This window comes from Pongo abelii, chromosome 1 (assembly GCF_028885655.2).
Source record: "Pongo abelii isolate AG06213 chromosome 1, NHGRI_mPonAbe1-v2.0_pri, whole genome shotgun sequence".
Classification (NCBI taxonomy): Eukaryota; Metazoa; Chordata; class Mammalia; order Primates; family Hominidae; genus Pongo; species Pongo abelii.
In genome coordinates, this window is record NC_071985.2 from 53,283,865 (window position 1) to 53,304,910 (window position 21,046).

General features: G+C 34.1%; 1 protein-coding gene across 12 annotated transcripts in view; it reads left to right on the forward strand.

Moving 5' to 3' along the window:
• Positions 1–21,046, forward strand: part of KCNT2 (potassium sodium-activated channel subfamily T member 2) — a 393,821-nt gene that overhangs the window by 311,371 nt on the left and 61,404 nt on the right. For all 12 annotated transcript variants that reach the window (XR_008510934.2, XM_054523897.2, XM_054523917.2 and 9 more), the window contains 3 exons: positions 12,903–13,004; positions 16,329–16,412; positions 17,700–17,828. Coding sequence is in view for 11 of the 12 variants with exons in the window: in XM_054523897.2 (XP_054379872.1) it covers positions 12,903–13,004; positions 16,329–16,412; positions 17,700–17,828 (315 nt within the window). In the remaining variant the exon portion in view is untranslated. The remainder of the gene's footprint in view (positions 1–12,902; positions 13,005–16,328; positions 16,413–17,699; positions 17,829–21,046) is intronic.

Here is a 21,046-nt window from a genome sequence, read left to right on the forward strand (position 1 = left end):
AGGGCTGGGGGCTGGGTTTCATCACATGGCTAATGATTTAATTAATCTTACCTGCATAATGAAGCCTCAATAAAAACTGAAAAATAAGGCTTGGATTGCTTCCCGGTTGGCGAACATGTTGACGTCCTGAGAGAATGGGGCACCCCAACATCACAGTCACGGATGTGACTGTGATTGGGATACCCTTTAAGGCTTTCCTCCATGTGCTTTTTCATCTACTGTTCATTTATATTCTTCATAATAACATTGTAATCATATGCATAGTGTTTTTGTTGTTCTGTGAGTTATTTTAGTGAATTATTGAATCTGAGGGTTTATGGGAAGCCCTAAATTTGAAGCTGTCTGGGCAGGAATACAGGTGGCTTGAGGGTACCTAGGACTTATGGCTGGTGTTTAAATTGGGTGCAGTCTTCTGGGACCGAGCCCCTTAACTTGTGGAGTCTTTGCCAACTCCGGATAGTGTCACAATTGAACTTAATTGTAGGATGCACACTTGATGCAACAGAATTGGTGTCAGAATGCAAACAGTCATGTCTATAAGTTATACATTACTTTTGTAGTCAGTGGTAGAACAAAACGAGAAGAATTTCTACCAGTGATTGGAGATATCTTCTGGGAGAAATATGGTAAAAATGTCATTTTTTCAATATATTTTCACTATAGAATAGTAAGAAGGCAAAATTTACACATTCTCAATTTAAACTCAAGTGAATAAATATTTACTGAGCACATACTACGAGCCAAATGCCTTGCTGAATGCTAGGCATTACAACATTGAATAAACCACATAGAATTTATAATATGATGAGTGACACAGATATATGAAAACAAACAAAAGCACATTGTCTTACTAATTTTTTTTGCCCAGACAACTTAAGCTACATTTTATTCATAATCTAGGTTCTGGAACAGCTGAGTGGGAGTTTGGTGCTACCTGCCAACACTGAGTTTGATTCATTAAGAAAGATTCTTATCCTGTTTTTAAGAAAATATTTACCTTGTCTCTATATTCATCCAAAAATAATGTGAAAGAAGACTAATTAGTTTCTATTTCTTTAAATGAGGAAAAACATTGTCCAATCTATTCTAGAAAAGTTATAAATACAATTTATATGGATAACAATGTTAATGTATACATTTTTCTATTAATAATATTTATAGGATTGTGATTGTATGAGCCCATTGTGATTGTAATGAGCTCATTGTGATTGTAATGAGCCCAAAGTCTTCACATTATGCCACTAAGACAATGCAGTGCATAGCCAGGGAGGACATTCACTTCAAATTCAATGTAATTAGCTCCCCATGGAAGAGTGCCACACAGCTGCTGTGTATGTGTCTATTGTGAAAAGGAAAATGTATAGCAAATTGATAAAACCATTAAAATCAAAATATTAAATGCAGAAAAGTAATGAATTTATGTAACTAAGTTAATAAAATTAAATTATTAGAATGTGGTAATTTTATAAAGTTAATTATTTTATGAAAATAAATAATTTATAATACAGTAGTTAACTATGTATTATTCTTAGGAAGTCCAACAATTGTCTTTTCACAAACGTATGCACACACACACACACATCTACAGAAAGAGAGAGAAAGAGAGAGAGAGAGATTGCAGAATTTTTTTCACTTCTCGATAAATGAAAGAAATAAAAATGCTTATAAGTCACAAAAAAGAAAGTATCTAGGATGACAAAGGTTACTTTTGGGTGTGCTTTCTTTTTGAAATGTTAAAATGAGTATCACATTAGACAAGGACATGAAACCAATGATTTTTTTCTTGCTTATTGTTTCTTCCTCTACATTAATAAGTAGGTCCATCACTGTTTGATTCTGCTTTGCTAGTTTGCAAGGCACTACTCATTTTTGAATTCAGAGTCAAAGAGAGTACAGCACATTTATTCAGCCTTCCATTTCAAGGCAGACATAACTGAAATAGGAACCCTTGACTTCACAGCCCAAGTCAAATAAAAAACATTTCAAAACATTAAAGCCAACAGAGTACCAGATTTATTATATTGGGAAAATGAACACTTATTTGTGAGTTTAAGTATCTTTCTTGTTGCTATAACCTGTAGAGGAATTACTTGAGAGATTCTGTGCTGAATGCTGTCATTATATATTTATAGCTTGAACTAATTGGATACAGGCTCAGAAAATGTTCAAATAATTAGTTTACTATTTTCAGTGCATAAATTTCTCCACAAGATGTAGAATTTGTATCATTTGTATTTAAAGTCCTTCCAAATTCCTTCCAGTAATATATTAGGAATCTAAAATTATAGTCTCCATATACTTATTCATATTTGTAATATATTCATTGTCATAATCAAACTGTGTCAGATTAATTGAATATGGATGTATTTAAATTACTGTTAACTCTTTGAAAAAAAGTATGTTCTTTGGCTTCTTTGACTATTTCTTTTTTTGTAATTTCTATAACTATCATATTTTCTTATTTATTTATGTAATATTTTTAAACTTAATTCTTGGGGCTTCAAACTGTCATCAAATCATAAAACTAAACTTAGGACAGCTTATCTTTAATACATCAAACAGATAATAGTAAATTTATATATAATTTCATTCTTTATTTTGAAAGTGATTTTGATCTGTGGGACCCATTATTGAATGCAATTCATCATATGCTCATGTGATTATAACCGATTTAAGCAGTATTTTAGAAGTGTAACATATGGAGCAGTTTTGGTGTATCAAAACAACAAAGAAGTCTAGACTCAGCAATGAGTCATTCATATGCACTCCTGTTAATCTTTCAAAACCATGATATAATTTACATTGACAACCCTCCATGTCATAAAACTTACACAAAAAATTTGTACATCCTTTGTTTATCTTCTAAGGACTCAGATATTTAAATATTATCTTTAAATTTATAGCCTTCCTAACTTAAAACTAATCTGTTGAATGATGATGTTTATGCTCAATAAAAATAAGACTTCCTAACTTAAAGCTAATATCTTGAATGATGGTTTGTATGCTCAATAAAAATATTATTTTTAAATTTTTTTGCCTTACTCAAAACCTAGTTTTTACACTTACACTGTAGTTAAAAGGAGTGGAATATCCTCCTTAATTCTTATATGAAGACTATTTTCTAACCTTTTCTGTTCAAAAATTTCACCCAATGGGGATTGCCAAATGTTTCTGTAGACATTTTGAGTGGTTTGAATTCTCCATCTCTTTCCTTGCATTTTACAATTTTTTTTTGGTTTTCAGACTTTACCTTATCATGAATATTAATGTTGACTTTGCCTGTTTTTGTTATTTTTAGAATTATAGTTGTAACTTAAGAGTTACAATTTTTGAACAATAATAAATCATACAGAACTTACCTTTATTTGTGTTTTTAAGTATTATAGGTACAAATAGCTCATTTTATAGTTTATAAAAGCACAAGAAAGAACACTGGTTTTAACTGCTTCAAATTATCATTTTAAAAAGTACAAATGTTTTATTCTTTTATTCTATATTTTTATTTTTAATTGGCAAATAATTGTTAATTGGGTACAGTGCGACATTTATATATATATATACACATATATATACATATATACACATATATATTTACAATGTGTTATGATTAGATCAGACTAATTAACAAATCCAGGACCTCACATACTTATTACTTTTGTAGTGAAAAGATTTAAAATCAACTCTTCAAGCAATTTTGAAATATACAATACATTATTATTTATTGAAGTTAGCATTTTTTTTTGCAATAGATCACTAAGCTTTTTCCTCTTAACTGAAACGTTGCACTCTTTTGATCAACATCCCCTTATGCCCTTCCACCAGTCTCTGGTAACCATCATTCTACTCTCTACTATGAATTCAATTTTAATGACATAATTTTTTTTAGACAAAATAGTATTCCATTATGTATATATATATCATATTTTCTTTATCTGTTAATCTGATGATGGACACCTAGGTTGCTTCCATATCTTAGCTACTATGAATAAGGCTGCCATGAATATAGGAGTGCAGACATCTCTTCAACATACTTTTTCAATTTATTTGAATATATACCCAGAAGTGAGATTACTGTATTGCATGCCTATTTTTAGTTTTCTGAGGAAACTCCATGCTGTTTTTCATAATGGCTGTCTTGGTCGGGCACAGTGGCTCGTGCCTGTAATCCCAGCACTTTGAGAGGCCAAGGCAGGTGGATCATCAGGTCAGCAGATTGAGATCATCCTGGCCAACATGGTGAAACCCTGTCTCTACTAAAAATACAAAAATTAGCTGGGTATGTTGGCCTGTGTCTCTAATCCCAACTACTCGGGAGGCTGAGACAGGAGAATCGCTTGAACCAGGGAGTCGGAGGTTGCAATGAGCTGAGATCGCACCACTGCACTCTAGCCTGGCGACAGAGCGAGATTCAGTCTCAAAAAACAAAAAACAAAACATAATGGCTGCCTTAATTTACATTCCCACCAACAGTGCAAAGCGTTCTCTTTGCTCCACTCCTCTGGCTAGCACTTACATTTTGTTTTTTTGATAGTAGTCATTCTACAGGTATGAGGTGATATCTTATTGTAGCTTTAATTTGCATTTCCCTGATGATCAGTGATGTTGATCAGCTTTTCCTATACGTGTTGGCCGGTTGTATATGTTCTTTTAGAGGTGTTTCTGTAGGTCCTTTGTCTTTTTTGTGACTCGGTTATTTGTTTTATTGCTGTTGAGTTGTTTGAGTCCTTATATATTTTGGATATGAGCCCCTTATCAAATGTATTATTTGCCAATATTTTCTCCTAATCTATAGGATGTCTGTTCATTCCATTAATTTTTTTTTTTTGACTGTGCAGAAGCCTTTTAGTTTGTTATAATCCCATTTGTTTGTTTATGTTCTTGCTGCTTCTGCTTTTGGGTTCCTAGACAATAAATTATTGCCCAGAGCAATGTTGTGGAATACTTCCTCTATGTTTTCTTCTAATAGTTTGACAATTTCTGGCCTTACATTTAAGTCTTTGAGTTGACTTTTGCATATAGCATGAGATAAGGTCCAATTTTTTGCATATAGCATGAGATGAGGTCTAATTTCATGCCTTTGCTTGCAGATATCCAGTTTTCCCAGCACAGTTTAGTGAAGAGATGATCTTTTCTCCATGGTGTGGCCTGGCACCTTTGTTAAAAAATCAATTGACCATTAATTCATGGGTTTATTTCTGGGCTCTTTATCCTGTTCTATTGGTCAATCTTCCTGTCTGCTTTTATGCCAGTGCCATTCTATCTAGATTACTATAGCTTTGTAAAAGATTTTGAAGTCAGATACTGTGTTGTCTCCAGCTTTGTTTTTTGTTTTGTTTTGTTTTGTTTTATTCTCTTAAGATTGCTTTGGCTGTTTGAGGTCTTTTGTGATTCTATACAAATTTTAGGACTGTTTTATCAAAATTCTGTGAAAAATGACATGACATTAATATTTCAATCAGGATTGCAGTAAATCTGAAGATCACTTTGCGTAGTATGGATATTTTAACAATATTGTTTCTTCCAGTTTATGACCACAATAACGCTTTAGATTTATTTGTGTCATCTACAGTTTCTTTTATTGGTGTTTCATAATTTACAGTATAAAGATCTTTAACCTCCTTGATTACATTTATTCTTAAGTTTTTTTTTATGCTATTTTGAATGGGACTGGTTTTAATTATTTTTTCATGTAGTTTGTTTTTAGGGTAAAGCAACACTGTTGGCTTTTATGTGTTGATTTTGTACCCTGCAAATTTGCTGAATTTGTTTATCACTTCTAACAGCTTTTTGGTGGAGTAGTTAAGGTTTTCATACATTGTAAGTTCATGGCATCTGCAAGCAGAGACAATTTAACTTCTTCCTTTTTCTTTTTCTTTATTTTTTTGAGATGGAGTCTCACTCTGTCGCCCAGGCTGGAGTGCAGTGGCGCAATCTCGGCTCGCTTCAAGCTCCGCCCCGCCTCCCGGGTTCACGCCATTCTCCTACCTCAGCCTCCCGAGTAGCTGCGACCACAAGCGCCCGCCACGATGCCCGGCTAATTTTTTGTATTTTTAGTAGAGACGGGGTTTCACCGTGTTAGCCAGAATGGTCTCGATCTCCTGACCTTGTGATCCGCCTGCCTCCGCCTCCTAAAGTGCTGGGATTACAGGCGTGAGCCACTGTGCCCGGCCACTTCCTTTTTCTATTTAGATGCCTTTTACTTCTTTTTCTTGTCTAATTGCTCTGGCCAGAACTTCGAATACTGTGTTGAACAGAAGTTGTTTGAATGGACAACGTTGACTTTGCCCCTGATCTTAGAAGAAAAGCTTTTAACTTTCTACCATTGAGTGTAATGTTAGCTGTGGAGTTTTTATACATGGCGTATATTATGTTAAGGTACATTTCTTCTATGCCTTATTTGTTGAGTTTTCCATCATAAAAGGATGTTGAATTTTGTCAAATGCTTTTTATACATGACCTTGCAATATTTGATTTTTAAGTGTGTCCTCAGTAAAAGTATATATCCCTGTAGAACTGGAAAGTTTTGTTAATTATTTTTGTATGCTAAGAACCTAGGTCAGTACCTGATTCATAAAAGTAATTTGAGAAATATTTCTTAGTTGTATTGCTTAGAATTGTCTCCTAAGCCAAGGAATATTTTGTAGTCAATTAGAAATGTTCTATTTTTTAAGACACATTTAAAATGTGTATTTAGATTACTTACTATGTTATTTTCTGATATAATTACTATTCACCCAAGTTACTTTTAAGCAGAATTTGAGTTAGTAGATCCCTAGACTAATTTCTAAATATTTTATCTTCCAAAGTGTAAAATAAGAGTCTTTTAATGGAAGTAAGGAGTGTAAATTAGTGAAGTGAAAAATTCTGGCCAGTTGCTGCCATGACCTATGATATCTGGTTCTCCAAATTTAAAATAAGTCAGAAATGCAGATTTTTATATTAAATGTTAAATGATGGAACTTATTAAACTTCAGTAAATTTAGGCAGTCCAAATGAAACTCCTGTGTAGTTCAGATTTGGACTAATTACTGCCAGTTTGTAACTTCTAGCCATATGTTGTTTTTTTGAGACACAGAGAGGTAGGTTAATGATAGTGTCACAAAAATCTAACTGGATAGGAAATACTACCTATTAATCATCCCTAATTTTTATTTCTCATATGTAAAGTCAGCATGATAAAGTGCAATTCATAAAATTAATCCAAATTCTTCATTGTCCAGAATTAAAAGAGAAAGTAATTGTGTAATGTATTCTTATCAGGATGGAATCAGATGCTTGGAATCTTACTTTTTACATAACTTTAAAGTCAATAGGTTTCGAAAATAGTGTCATAAAAATCTTTTTTTTCTCTCTGTAAGGAAAGTTAATAACAAAAAGACAGGAAATCATACATGCAGAGTGATTCACACAAGCAGAAGGGCAGCATCACTGTGCTTGTACAAAAGGATTTCATAGGGTGGGTAGCATGATACATATTTTGAAGGATGAGGAGGACCTGCAGAGATGGTTTTGAAATAGAGTTTTGACCCGCAGAGATTGTTTTGAAATCTCTTATATGAAATTGTTACCCACAGTGAGTTGGAACCCAAATATGAGGAAGAAATTTTCAGTATTTAGCTAAATAGTCAATCATCTGACTTACTAATAGTCTGTGCTGGGAAGTACTGAAAAGTCATCCTGGAAAGCAGTTTGGGAGCTAGACCTTAGAATGCCCTGAATGCTGAGTCTTTGGAGTTTTTGATGCAGTGAATGGGGAGTCATGGCAAGTTTTTAAATGAGGACATGGGGGAGGTGACATCGTCAGACTTGTGCTTTTATGAAATTGATGTGAAATTTCTGTATTTATCTGAAAAGAGACATTATGGGGAAAAGGGAAAGAGTTAGTAAGTTATTTCAATAAATCAGGCATGAGATAATAAAGACCTGGTCTAGGACTGTTAGGGTGAATATATTGATTAAAACCAAAGACAGAATTCTGGGAAGTAACTGACCTTAGTGCGATAGATGATACATTTATTTAAGTATATTAAAATTATAGTACATAAGTAAAAAAATAAGTGGTGATATATAAATGAAGCTCAGGAACAGGATGAAATATATGTGTGTGTGCATATATATATATATATATATATATATATACACACACACATATACCTATACATTTATATACACACACACATATATATGCATAGATATACTCGAAAGTTGTGCACATAAATGTATAATTGTAAAGCCTTAAGAAATATAAGGCTTAGAGAGCCATAAGGAAGGTTAAAAAGGACCACAAGGAAGATGAGTTTAACTAAGGACTTTATCCTGAGGTTCATAAAGGAGAGTCTAGAAAGAAGACAAATCAGAGAAAATGAGCGAGGGGTCCAAGAGTATTCTGGAAGCTGAGATAGAGTGATGTGAAAAGACAGAGCTCCAGAATTAGAATGTAGTGTGCCAAACACTGTAAGAAAGTTCAAGTAGGATGAATGCTGACAAAAACCACTAGATTTAGGAATTACATTTTGATTGAGTCCGGAGGACAGAATGAAGGAACGTAAAAGAATTATAGTTGAGAAAATAGGGGATAGAAACCAGTAATTTGTGCCAATAAAATTCTTGATTTTTTTTTTTTACCTCCCACACTGTTCTGTTAAATCCAATAATTTTATCATCTCATTCCATATGGTATTGATGGACACAGATTAAAGGAAACAAAATTTCTGCCAGAAACACTTTCCTTCTTCCAAGAAAGGCACATGTTCATGATAATAAAACAAATGGAAAAGTAAGTAAGACCAAACATTTAAAAGTGTCTGAAATCTTTAATGATTTAAATGTCATTGGTATTCTTTTAGATACTTATATAAGTATTTGTTAGGAAAAGAATATCATCAGTAAGACTTCAATTGAATTCAGAATTCTACTAGAAAAGAAATATGATAAGTTTAACAAAAAGGAATCATAGTGTATGTTTATACTGGCAACAATAACAGAAACATTTATTGTAAAACCCAATAACTAGACATAGTAAAGTAAAAAAGCTTTGCATATTGTGACATTACAATTCTTTACATTCTCAAACCTCTGTTAAAGAACCAAAGTGAGAAAATAGAAGTATTGAGTGAACCTTGAATGTTTGCTTCTTGCTTCTGGCATATGAATGTTCTAAGCATTAAGCTATGCAATAAATTGTCTTTTTGATGTAGGCCACTAACATAAGTAGAAAAAATTTATTTATTTTTCCAATCAAATGTCACTAACTGTGTGCCAGGCATTGTGTTCGGCATTGTGTAAGTAACAGAAAGCAAAATCGTGGTCTCTGCCCTCTTGGAACATAGGATCTAGCTGAGATAGATTATTAATAAATTAAAAACATAAACAAGGTATAATAGGTTTCAAAAAAGCTATGAAAATTTTAACAGGTTATATTCAAGAGTAACTGCAGAAAGACACGTTTTAAATAAGGTGATAAGGAAATACCTCTTTCGGGAGGCAATATTTGAGCTGCAATGATAACACCAGTCTAGTCCAGTAAAAGCCTGGGAAGTAGCATTATAGGAAGGATAAAAAAATACAAAGTTCTTGAGGTAATATATAATTTAGCATATTCAAACAACTGATAATAAAAATAGCTTTTTAAGTGCTTACTATATACATTAATTTTAGAGGTTTTATTATGTTTATTTTTTGTAATCACAGTGGGATGTAGATGTCAATATGAATCCCAATTCACAGTTATAAAACTGAGGAACAGAGAGCTTAAGTAACTTGTAAAAGATCATACAATTAGTAAGCGGAAACACTTGACTGAAACTATTGTTTGTGTTTTCAGAATCCAAGCTCCAAACCATTGTATGTTATATTGCCTGTATGATCCATATTTTTGGCAGGTGGACCTGTCCACTGGCATCAAAACCCAAGTCCAAATCAACTTGTGATCTGATCTTCCTCCACACTTTCTATTTTACAGAAGGTGCAATCATCTGCCTCATTATCTAGAGACCTGTGTATCATCCTCATCTTCTCTCTACTTTAGTACCAAATTCAATCATCATATCCTCTTAAAATTTAATGTCTAAATGCATTCTGAATAAGATCTGTTTCTGCAAATACCACAGTAGAAGGTACATTCATCTTTCACTAGGATTGCTGCATTAACAGTATAGTTTATCTTGCTCAATTTTCCCATGCCACCTCCTCGTTCACAAGCCATTTTCCATGTTGTCATCAAAGTGAGCATCCTAAAAACATGATTGTATCACTCCTCCTCTTAGAAACACTTTAGTTTTTCCCCATTGCCCGTAAGATGAAATTCAAAATACTTAATGTGGTTTCAAAGTAGGGTAACCGTATGTCCTATTATTTCTTAGACAATCCCAATTTGTATCATTATTTTTCAGTGTAATTCTTAACTGCATCCCCATTATCTTAAAGCATATCCTGGTACTTTAAGACGTAGTCCAAAGTTATTGCTCCAGTCTCATTTCTGACCTCTCCATTCAACCCATATACTTAAACTCTATGGTATTGGATTGTTTGTAGTTCTTGAAGTCTCTCAAGCGATTTTTTTTTTTTTTTACTTCCACTAGAACATGCTGGCATTCTGCTTATAGCTTTCAACTTAACACTCACTCTTCCCAAATTTCTACTCAATTTTAGGTCTCATCTTAAACATCACCTCTAATTCAGCTCTCTGGCTTTTCTACTAAAAGAATAAGCTAGGTGCCCTTCCTAAGTATGTATTACTGCCTAATTATTACATGTATTCACCCAAGTGTTTTTGCCTGTTTTGCTATTGGTACCATTCACAGCAGTGTAAGTTCTTGCAGACAAGGAAAATATCCCTGTTTGTTTAACTAGATCCTGGCCCATATTCAACACATAATACTTCTATTAACTGATAAGATACTGTTAGTTCTATATAGGAGCTCTGTATTCCTAGCACTGAGGATGATTGATGCCCTACACAAAGTACGTTCTCAACGCATATTTATTAAGTGACTACTTTAATGCACAAATGAATACATTGGTGTTTGGGGACTTTAATAGTGAATGGAATTAATTTTAATTAGCCTTGCTGTTTAAGGTGATATCAATAGGATTTAGATGTGTGGATATGGGAAGAGTTCATTTCCTACAGGAATAAGCACTGTAGGTTAAAAAACTGTTCTGTATTTGAAAATATAGTGTGTGAAATGGTAACGTAATTGAACCGAGGAATGTATGTTTGTTTGTTTGTTTGTTTTGAAGAGTAAACATAACATCAAATTCTCAGGCGTTCCAGCACTTTATTCTGGCTACTCCCTTTAACTTGGGTTTAACATATCATGGCTTGGTCTTCTCCAGGATACTTGTTACACCTCGAGAACTAGGTTTGTCCTCAAATTCACAGGAAAACCTACCTATATCACAATAAGAACAGCTAATTCCAGTCATCTGCAAGCCACTCACATGAGCTGTTCAAGTTAAGCACTCTTAACTAATTTATAAACACCTAGGTTTATAAATTAGAGAATATATTAGGATTTCATAGACATCAGACAAAAATGTGGAACCACTTTCCTATCCTTTGCCTTACCTTCTCCCTGTATGTCAAGTGAAGACGCTCTTATAGAGATAGTCATCTCAACTAGATAGACACTATAGATACATGTGAGATGGGAGGCTTCCCTTCCATGAGAACCCACACATTTGTTACATTAGAAATAGGAGCTTGCTTCTGTTGCCTCAAGAAGTGTAGGTTGATTTCTTATTTTCTGTATCTTATTCTGATTTCTTATTTTCAGCTCTATCAGTCTTCCTAGGAAAGGGAATTTGTCAACAAAAGAAACTAGAATTTTTGAGGTTACCATTTGTTAAATAGAAGCTTAACTTACGTTCTCAAGAAACTCTTCTAAACTTAAACAAATTTGACATTTGCTCTCTTACCTTCATTTATTAAAGGATAAAAAATTGCAACAGAATTTTTAAAAAGAAACCCTCATACACCATATCACCCCCCCAACCTGTAAGCATTCAAACATACATAACTTGTGTGTGTGTGTGTGTGTGTGTGATATACAGAAGATTAGTTGCAAACTGATATACCAGGTGCAATTTATCAGTTAGGTGGATAAATGAAACTAAGATGATGGACAGCTAGAGACTACTGGATGTACAAAGCCTTTTTTAGTCTGTTAGGGCTACTAGAACAAAGTACTGTAGACTGGGTGGCTTATAGACACCAGATGTTAATTTCTCACTGTCTGAAGGCTGGGAATTCCACATTCAATGTGCTGGGAGATTTGGTGTCTGGTGAGGGCCCATTTCCTAGTTCATAGATGGCACATGGTAGAAGGGGCAAAAAGTTTCTCTTTTTTAAAAGGGCAATTGCATTTATGAGGGTTCCACCTCCGTGACCTAATCACTTCCCAAAGGCTTCACTTCCTAATACTGTTACCTTGGGGATTAGGATTTCAATGTAGGAATTTTGAGGGGACACAAACATTCAGACCGTAACATATGCCTACCTCCCTATTTTTTTGTTCTCACCCATGAGAATATTTAAAAGCAGGTCTTCTTTATAGTGTTATGGTACATCGTGTGACGTTAGTTTTTTTTTTTTCACATTTTTTTCAATGATATTTATTTGTTTCCATTCTGATGTCTCTTCTTGTAAGAAGAGTAAATACATGCTTAATGTACAAAAAATATTGATCTTTCTTCACTATTGGGTGTTTTAACTGAGAAAATGTGGTTAGCAAAACGAAAGCACAATTTAAAAAATATAATTATCAGTGAAGTAATGACACATTTATAGCCAATAACCATATGATTAGAATTTTTTTACATATGTCAACACAATTTACTGAGGCAGAAATACATAAAATATGGAATGCTCACAGATTTTTCTATCTCAAATTTCTGAACAGAAAGAACGGGAGAGAGGCTCTAACTTGGCCTTTATGTTTCGACTGCCTTTTGCTGCTGGGAGGGTGTTTAGCATCAGTATGTTGGACACTCTGCTATATCAGGTATACAATATTTCTTTTTATTCTCTCTAAAATGGTTGTTTTCTGTTTTAGATTTTATTTAAATGAATAATACATCTAGTGTTTCACATGCAGCTATTAACTTAAAATTGGCTCCAGAAGTAATTCAGTATTTTATTTCACGTACTTAATGACATAAATGCTCCTATGAAACATTTTGTAAGAAAAATACTATTTTTAAAAATAACCTATGGAAATTATTTCAGGCATTCTTTTGTGCCAGTGCCCTGCAGTGTTTAATATATTTAATACATTTTAGTACATTTTGCATGTTACTCCAAGCATATTACTGGATTAAAAAAGGTAAAAAAAAATTACCAACTTAATAAAAACAGCATTCCTTATAGTATACATTTTTTCCAGGTTTGAAATAAAATACCAAATTGATGTCAATAAACTGATAAACTAAGGACACTTTAAGAATCTGCTGATTATTGCCTATTTTAGAAAAATATGAAAAGACTACAACAACTAAAACCATTGAGTTTGTTCCTGAATGCCAAGTTAACTTTTTCATTTTATCATAGCTAAGAGGTTTGTGGAGATGTTTGTTCATACTAATATCATCTTTTTTGTCTCTGCCAGAAACTGAATAGCAGTAATATCTCGTTTTCTCTGATTCAAGTAATCAGACAATCTCTAAATATTTCCATTACGAAGAAGGATATATTCATAGAGTTTTAAATTATTTCATAACATTAATCTCAAATTAAGCATTTCAGCATTTTATTGTACCTATTCTTTTTGCTTATTTATGTACTGTCTTCTATAATTGCTTGATTGAACAAACTAATCCAAAGAAAGTTAAAGCATTTCTGCAGAACTTTGGGCTAATTTTGCCCATGATTATTCCTCTAGAAACGTCAGGAACCATCTGCTTATGTCAGATGAGAGCTGAAGCAAACACAACAAAGTAGAATAAATACCCCTATTATCCCTAAAGTTTCCAGACATATTATCTGGGTACTACAGGAGGCAGGGCTCCCACTCCAAACACTGTTACCAAACACACATACTTCTGATCTCTTAAAGAGATTAAATTGCAGGGGATGGTTTATTTGAAGAGCAGTGTTGAAACTGAAGATTTTATATCAATAGGAGCCAAATGCTTGGGTACCATTATGCACCAGTAGTTTTAAGATTTTTTTAGCCACAGTATCCTCTGTTTAAATAAAATCTTGTAAGGAAATCTAACGTATAAGTTAAATAGAAGAAAAACTGTTCTAAAAACTGTTCTATAGAAATGGAAAGCAGTAGTTTTTTCTTTCTCTTTATTTTTGCCTTACGTTTATGTTATAAATAGAGATACAGGAAATTGCATGATTTTCTGAAACTTCTGAAGAAAGAGTGAACTAGAACTATATATGTATGTGTGTATATATATATATATATATATATATATATTTTTTTTTTTTTTTTTTTTTTTAAGACAAAGTCTTCCTCTGTCGCCCAGTCTAGAGGGCAGTGGTGAGATCTCGGCTCACTGCAACCTCCAGCTCCCAGGTTCATGCAATTCTCCTGCCTCAGGCTCCCAGATAGCTGAGATTACAGGCGTGCACCATCACATCTGGCTAATTTTTGTATTTTTAATAGAGACGAGGTTTCACCATGTTGGTCAGGCTGGTCTCGAACCCCTGACCTCGGGTGATCTGCCAACCTTGGCCTCCCAAAGTGCTGAGATTATAGGCGTGAGCCACTGTGTTCAGCCTAAAGTCTTAAATTTTGACACAGTAAACATATTTTGCATTTCAATACATACCTGCATCTGTGTGTGTGTAGACGTGTATGTATATATAGCTGAAACAAAATATTAACAACACTTACCCTTTCTGCTCGTAATTTGCTATACTATTTTCTATCTTACTGAATATACTCTATTTCATTTTTAAAAATTGCTGGCATTAATTCATAACTATTTTGTGGTTTTTTTGAAAAACACTTAAGTAGAGGACTTCTGAATTAGTAAAATCCAGATCATAATTTCTCTTCAGTGGGACTTTTGATCTATTGTCAATGGTTCTTAACGATTGGGAATTATTTTCAGTCACATTTTCTTTAATTGCTTACTAACAAAATGGTCTGTGTCTGTAAAGACTATTCTAGCTTTCAAACTTACCGATAATATAAGAGATGCACCGTCACCCCAGGGAAATGCAATGATTCTATTTATCTATTTATTTATTTATTTATTTCATTTTATTTATTTTTTTGTTTGTTTGTTTTCTTGAGACAGAGTCTTGCTCTGTCACCCAGGCTGGAGGGCAGTGGCGCGATCTCGGCTCACTGCAAGCTCTGCCCGCCGGGTTCACACCATTCTCAACCTCCCAAGTAGCTGGAACTACAGGTGCCTGCCACCACACCCAGCTAATTTTTTGTATTTTTAGGGGAGATGGGGTTTCACCGTGTTAGCCACGATGGTCTCGATCTCCTGGCCTCATGATCTGCCCGCCTTGGCCTCCCAAAGTGCTGGGATTACAGGCGTGAGCCACTTCCTTAATTTTTTAAAGATTCCATTTAAGGCCTGGTGTGTTGGCTCACGCCAGTAATCCCAGCATTTTTGGGTGGCCAAGGCAGGTGATCACTTGAGGCCAGGAGTTCTAGATCAGCATGGCCAACATGGGAAACCCTGTCTCTACTAAAAATACAAAAATTAGCCAGGCGCCATGGCACATGCCTGTCGTCTCAACTACTTCAGAGGCCGAGGAAGGAGAATCACTTGAACCTGGGAGGCAGAGGCTGCAGTGAGCTGCGATCATGCCACTGCACTCCAGCCTGGATGACACAGCAAGACTCTGTCTCAAATAAATAAATAAATAAATAGAAGGCCCTATTTTATCATGAAGTGTTGTGGAAAGAGAATATGCAATAATAAATGATAAATATAGTTTAGAAATTTACTTCACTAGCTTAGAGCTTAATACTAAAAAAAGACTTAAATTTTTCATTGAAAATTTATTTTAATTGTTTCAAGTTTTTATGATAGTCACCATTTCATTTGGGGTTTTTGCTTTAAAGATTCTAAAAAATGTTTTTATCGTGCCTAATAACACACATAAAGTATAAGCATAGTTAGATATTTCTGGAAAAAATTATTTCCTATGTTTCCTTATGAACAGCTTAACTATACATGTTTATCTAGGATACTAACAATATAGATTAAATTTACTTTTGTATGGAGGGTTAAAAATGTGATATGAGAAATAATCTTTTAGAAGTCAGATGTTCACACTTCTAGCTGTTCTACACATCTCATACACATTATATATAAATATACATTTATATATTGTTCATTTGTTTATATTGCAGTCATTTGTGAAGGATTATATGATTTCTATCACGAGACTTCTGTTGGGACTGGACACTACACCAGGATCTGGGTTTCTTTGTTCTGTAAGTTAATCTCTAGAATAAAAGATTGTTGTGATAGAAGGTTCTGAAATCTATCTACCATGTACTTTGCTAATTCTTCTATGTCATGTTATTTTTTGTATTGTGAATCCAGAGTTGCATTTGAGTTTTTAAAATTCCTTTAAAAATTTCAGGGAAAACATATTATTTTTACTTAATAATCATAATAAATAGCCATTTTGTGTAAAATGTTGAATGAATTTGGCCGGGTGTGGTGGCTCACACCTGTAATCCCAGCACTTTGGGAGGCCGAGGCGGGTGGATCACGAGTTCAGGAGTTAGAGACCATCCTGGCTAACACAGTGAAACCCTGTCTCTACTAAAAATACAAAAAATTAGCTGGGTGTGGTGGTGGGCCCCTGTAGTCCCAGCTACTCGGGAGGCTGAGAATGGCATGAATCCAGAGGGCAGAGCTTGCAGTGAGCCGAGATCGCACCACTGCACTCCAGCCTGGGCAACAGAGCAAGACTCCATCTCAAAAAAAAAAAAATGTTGAATGAATTTTTTTTTGTTAACTGGCAATTTGAAACTGCCATAGGATACTATACGGTCCACGAAAACGGTGATCATGCTTTTTAACTCCTTTAACTATACTTTTATAGATAAGTATACTTTGTCCAAGTATGCTGAATGAAATGATTTGGTAACAGTTCAGATTTACAAGAAGCAAAGGGGGACTACAATTTTTGTTTCCTGTCTGGTATCACTATGCTTATTCTACTATTCATCTTTCTCAATATGGGCATTATTAGATCATTGGGTGGAACAAGTCAGTATGGTGCTAGAGTGTCTTTTGCACTTTACATTTGGTAACATCAGCAGACCCTGTACATTAAATACCAGTGGCAGCCTCCAGTTATTGCAGCATGCAAAATAGTTTCCATATGCTTTACATTTCCCAGTCAATTACCAGTGCTCTATTGCCTACTGATATCGAACTAATATAATGTCATACTGCCCTAAATTGAGTACTTGGATTTCTTAAGTTTGGTGATGCATAATAAATAAATTTAATACATGGATAAACATGAAATATTACTTGGAGATTTCCAAATACTAATAATTTCTCCCTTTAAGAAGTGAAAAATGCTTGAGCCAGGGATGTCGGTTGAGGCTGCAGTGAGCCGTGGTTGCACCATTGCACTGTAGCCTGGGTGACAGAGTGAGACCCTGCCCCCAACAAAAATAAATAAATAAAGAAATGTAAAGTTACCACTAGGTTTTTATTTCTGACACATTTAATATGTAAATAATTTGTGTGTATTATAGATGAAAATCACTGCAGATGACTTATGGATCAGAACTTATGCCAGACTTTATCAGAAGTTGTGTTCTTCTACTGGAGATGTTCCCATTGGAATCTACAGGACTGAGTCTCAGAAACTTACTACATCTGAGGTTTGGAAATAACAAAATATTCTTGTTTTGATGTTTAATCTGATGAGTGCAATCATTCATAAGCTTATAAACTGATTTATAAAAAATGCAATAGAAAGTGAAAAAGAATGCTACCTGAATACGTAGTGTTAAATCTCAGAACCAAATTTTTTTTCAACTATTTGTTTTACTAAACTATGTCAGTCTTCCAAAAAATATTATTGGCTAAGGGGCTGTTCTAAGTTTATGGATGTTGGGCCTTAGATGACTTTTGTAGATCTAGGATTAGCTGTTTCTGGAAGATTATCAGGAAGCAAATTAATTATAAATAACCTTGAGGTTCTGACACATAAGAAAAGTTCTCAGGGCAAGCAACCTAGATTTCTAATGTATGCCCCTACTGCATAAATTAGCATTTTGAAGGAAGCAAGGCAAAGATAATTTAGTAAGTGTTAAAATTCACATTTCTCAATCTCTAGATTGATGACCACTCTAAAGCCAAAAGAAAACTCTGAGTATAAGAGTAGTGTCAGATCTTCCCAAAGTAAACCTCAGTAAATTTAACAGCAAACTTGATCCTGTTACTATGGAAAGAAATCTCTGATAAGTTCATACAGCCGAAAACATATTTGCATTTTGATTTGATCACTTCATGTGGTTCATGTTGTTCTAAGTAATTTTTATAGCCTTAGTATAATATCACCTTTTAGGTTAGACTCTTTCTTGAAATAAAGATTTTAGATGAATGCATCATTCTATCAATATCTATAAAATTATTTAATGTAAATTATGGTTTGTATTCTTGAATTTTTTTTTCTTCAGACACTTCAAAGTTATTACAAATTAAAAAGAAATTTTGGTCAGCCATTTTTTTTGGTCTGATACAAAATTACCTCAACTATGAGGCTTAGATCAGACACATACATTTCAGTAATTTCTATGATCATTAAACCACCTTGTGACAAAATTAATAAATCCCTATATAGAAAAGAACTTTATAGAAAGCATAAGGATAATGGGGTAGATTTTTGTTGTTGCTGATCAAATTTATAGTTTGACACTTATATAAGTTACCAGCAGAAAATAGGTTAGTTTTTCTGAGGTGCTTCTTGGTGGTGTCACTTTAGCTTCAGGAGTGTTAAATGGAGCTTTGTGGCCTGGCACAGTGGCTCATGCCTGTAATCCCAGCACTTTGGGAGGCCTAGGCAGGTGGATCACAAGGTCAGGAGTTCGAGATCAGACTGGCCAATGTGGTGAAACCCCATTTCTACTAAAAAAATATACAAAAATTAGTCAGGTGTGGTGGTGCACACCTGTAGTCCCAGCTACTCGGGAGGCTGAGGTTGAAGAATTACTTGAACCTGGGAGGCGGGGAGGTTGCTGTGAGCCAAGATCATGCCACTGCCCTCCAGCCTGGGTAACAGAGCGAGACTCCATCTCAAATAGTGAAAAAAAATTTTTTTAAATGGAGTTTTGCTGCTGTCTCTCCTGCTGAGTCTGAGTTTTCCTTTTCCTGTGGTGGTTGTGGTTCACACTGCAAAGAATGAGACAAATCAAGAGAAAATTAGGAATGACTGACTGGAACAACAAACCAGACAGTTAAAAATTAATTCTCAAAGTTTTGAAGGCTGGGAAGTCCAAGATCAGGGCACCAGTTGATTACATGTCTGCTGAGGACCTGCTTCCTGGTTCTCAGATAGCCATCTTCTCACTGAATTCTCAGCTGGTGGAAAGGGAAGGGGATCTCTCTGAGTCCTCTTTTATAAGGCTCTTTCATGATCTAATCACCTTCCCAAAGTTCCACCTTCAAATATCATCAACATTGAGGATTAGGTTTTCACATATGCATTGTGGGGTGATGGAGAACAAATATTCAGTCTATACAAATCATTTCTTATTTGACCATAGCAAGTACAAAGAAGACTTTCATACAGTAGAGTGTTGCCATGTTTTTTTATCTCACATATAGGCTTTGGGAATTGCAATGCAGTAAATTCTGGCCTTGGTCAACTCCATGTCCATGTCAGTATTATGTATTATAATAATGTTCATATATTATTAAAATACTTTTTTTGTGCTGTTGACATCGCAGATGGGAAAAGGATACTGAGTATTTGAATTGCCATCAAGGAGTATTTAACTACATTTAGTCAACTCTGCCCATAGCAAATAAAGATTACCTCATTAAAATGCTTGTAAATTCTCAAATATCTAGATTATATTAAAAATATATATCATTGGGATGATAAAAGGACACTGTTTTAAATAAAACTAATACCTCTTGTTTTTCTGTACTGAATTCAATCCATCTTCTGACACACGTATTGTTATTAAATTAAATTCTGCCTATTGTAGAAAGAATTGAGGCAACTAACAAAGATAAACAATAGAAACATCAAGCACTTTTTACAACAAAATATTTTGTTGTAAATGTTTTGAGAAGTTAGTGTTACTGCACTAGCATAAACTGAGTACTACAGTTGAGCCTGACTTCTATTTTTAATTTCCTGGTAAATAAGGTAAAAAATAGCAATATGTTGGTCTATATAGTAATTACGGTCTGATACATGAAAGATAAAATTCATCTTGCAAAAGATTTGTTTTTCTTGGTCATTTTTTAAAAGAATGAGTATATTATTTGCTTCCTGAATTTGGAGATTTTAGATACTATGATGAGTAATATCTATCTTTGCTCATAGCTTTTCAAGATGAAAAAAATACCATTAAAGTGCATATCTCTTACATTAATCTTTAACTGAAAAAGTAGGAAGGGACATCAATTAAATATTAACCCAATAAAGGCATTGAGATTTTTTTTTGTATTTAAAGAAGAAAACGTTATTTTTTCAGATTATATAAAAACACAGAATAAGAGCTTAGTGGATCTAACAAAATAAAATTGGCTCTGACAGTTCACCATGTCTCTCAAATATCAAATGATTCAAAAACAAAGTTTTGAAATTTAAATAACCATTAGTGTTCAAAATGGCCCTGTTCTCTTCCTTGAATTTAAAGAAAGACACTAGATTTCAGGAAGTAGAAACTTCATTCAGTAATCACTATTGGAGAGTCTATATTTTTGCTTAGGTTGCTGTCAGATCTCAATTTTCCTCAACAGTTCAGAAAGCTTTGCTGCTGTCACTCTCTCCATATGAACACATATTAAAAGTTTGGTCTATGGAAGTGGTCTGTGGCCTCTAGACCCTGGAAAGAGTTGAGGGCTAGGAGTATCACACTGA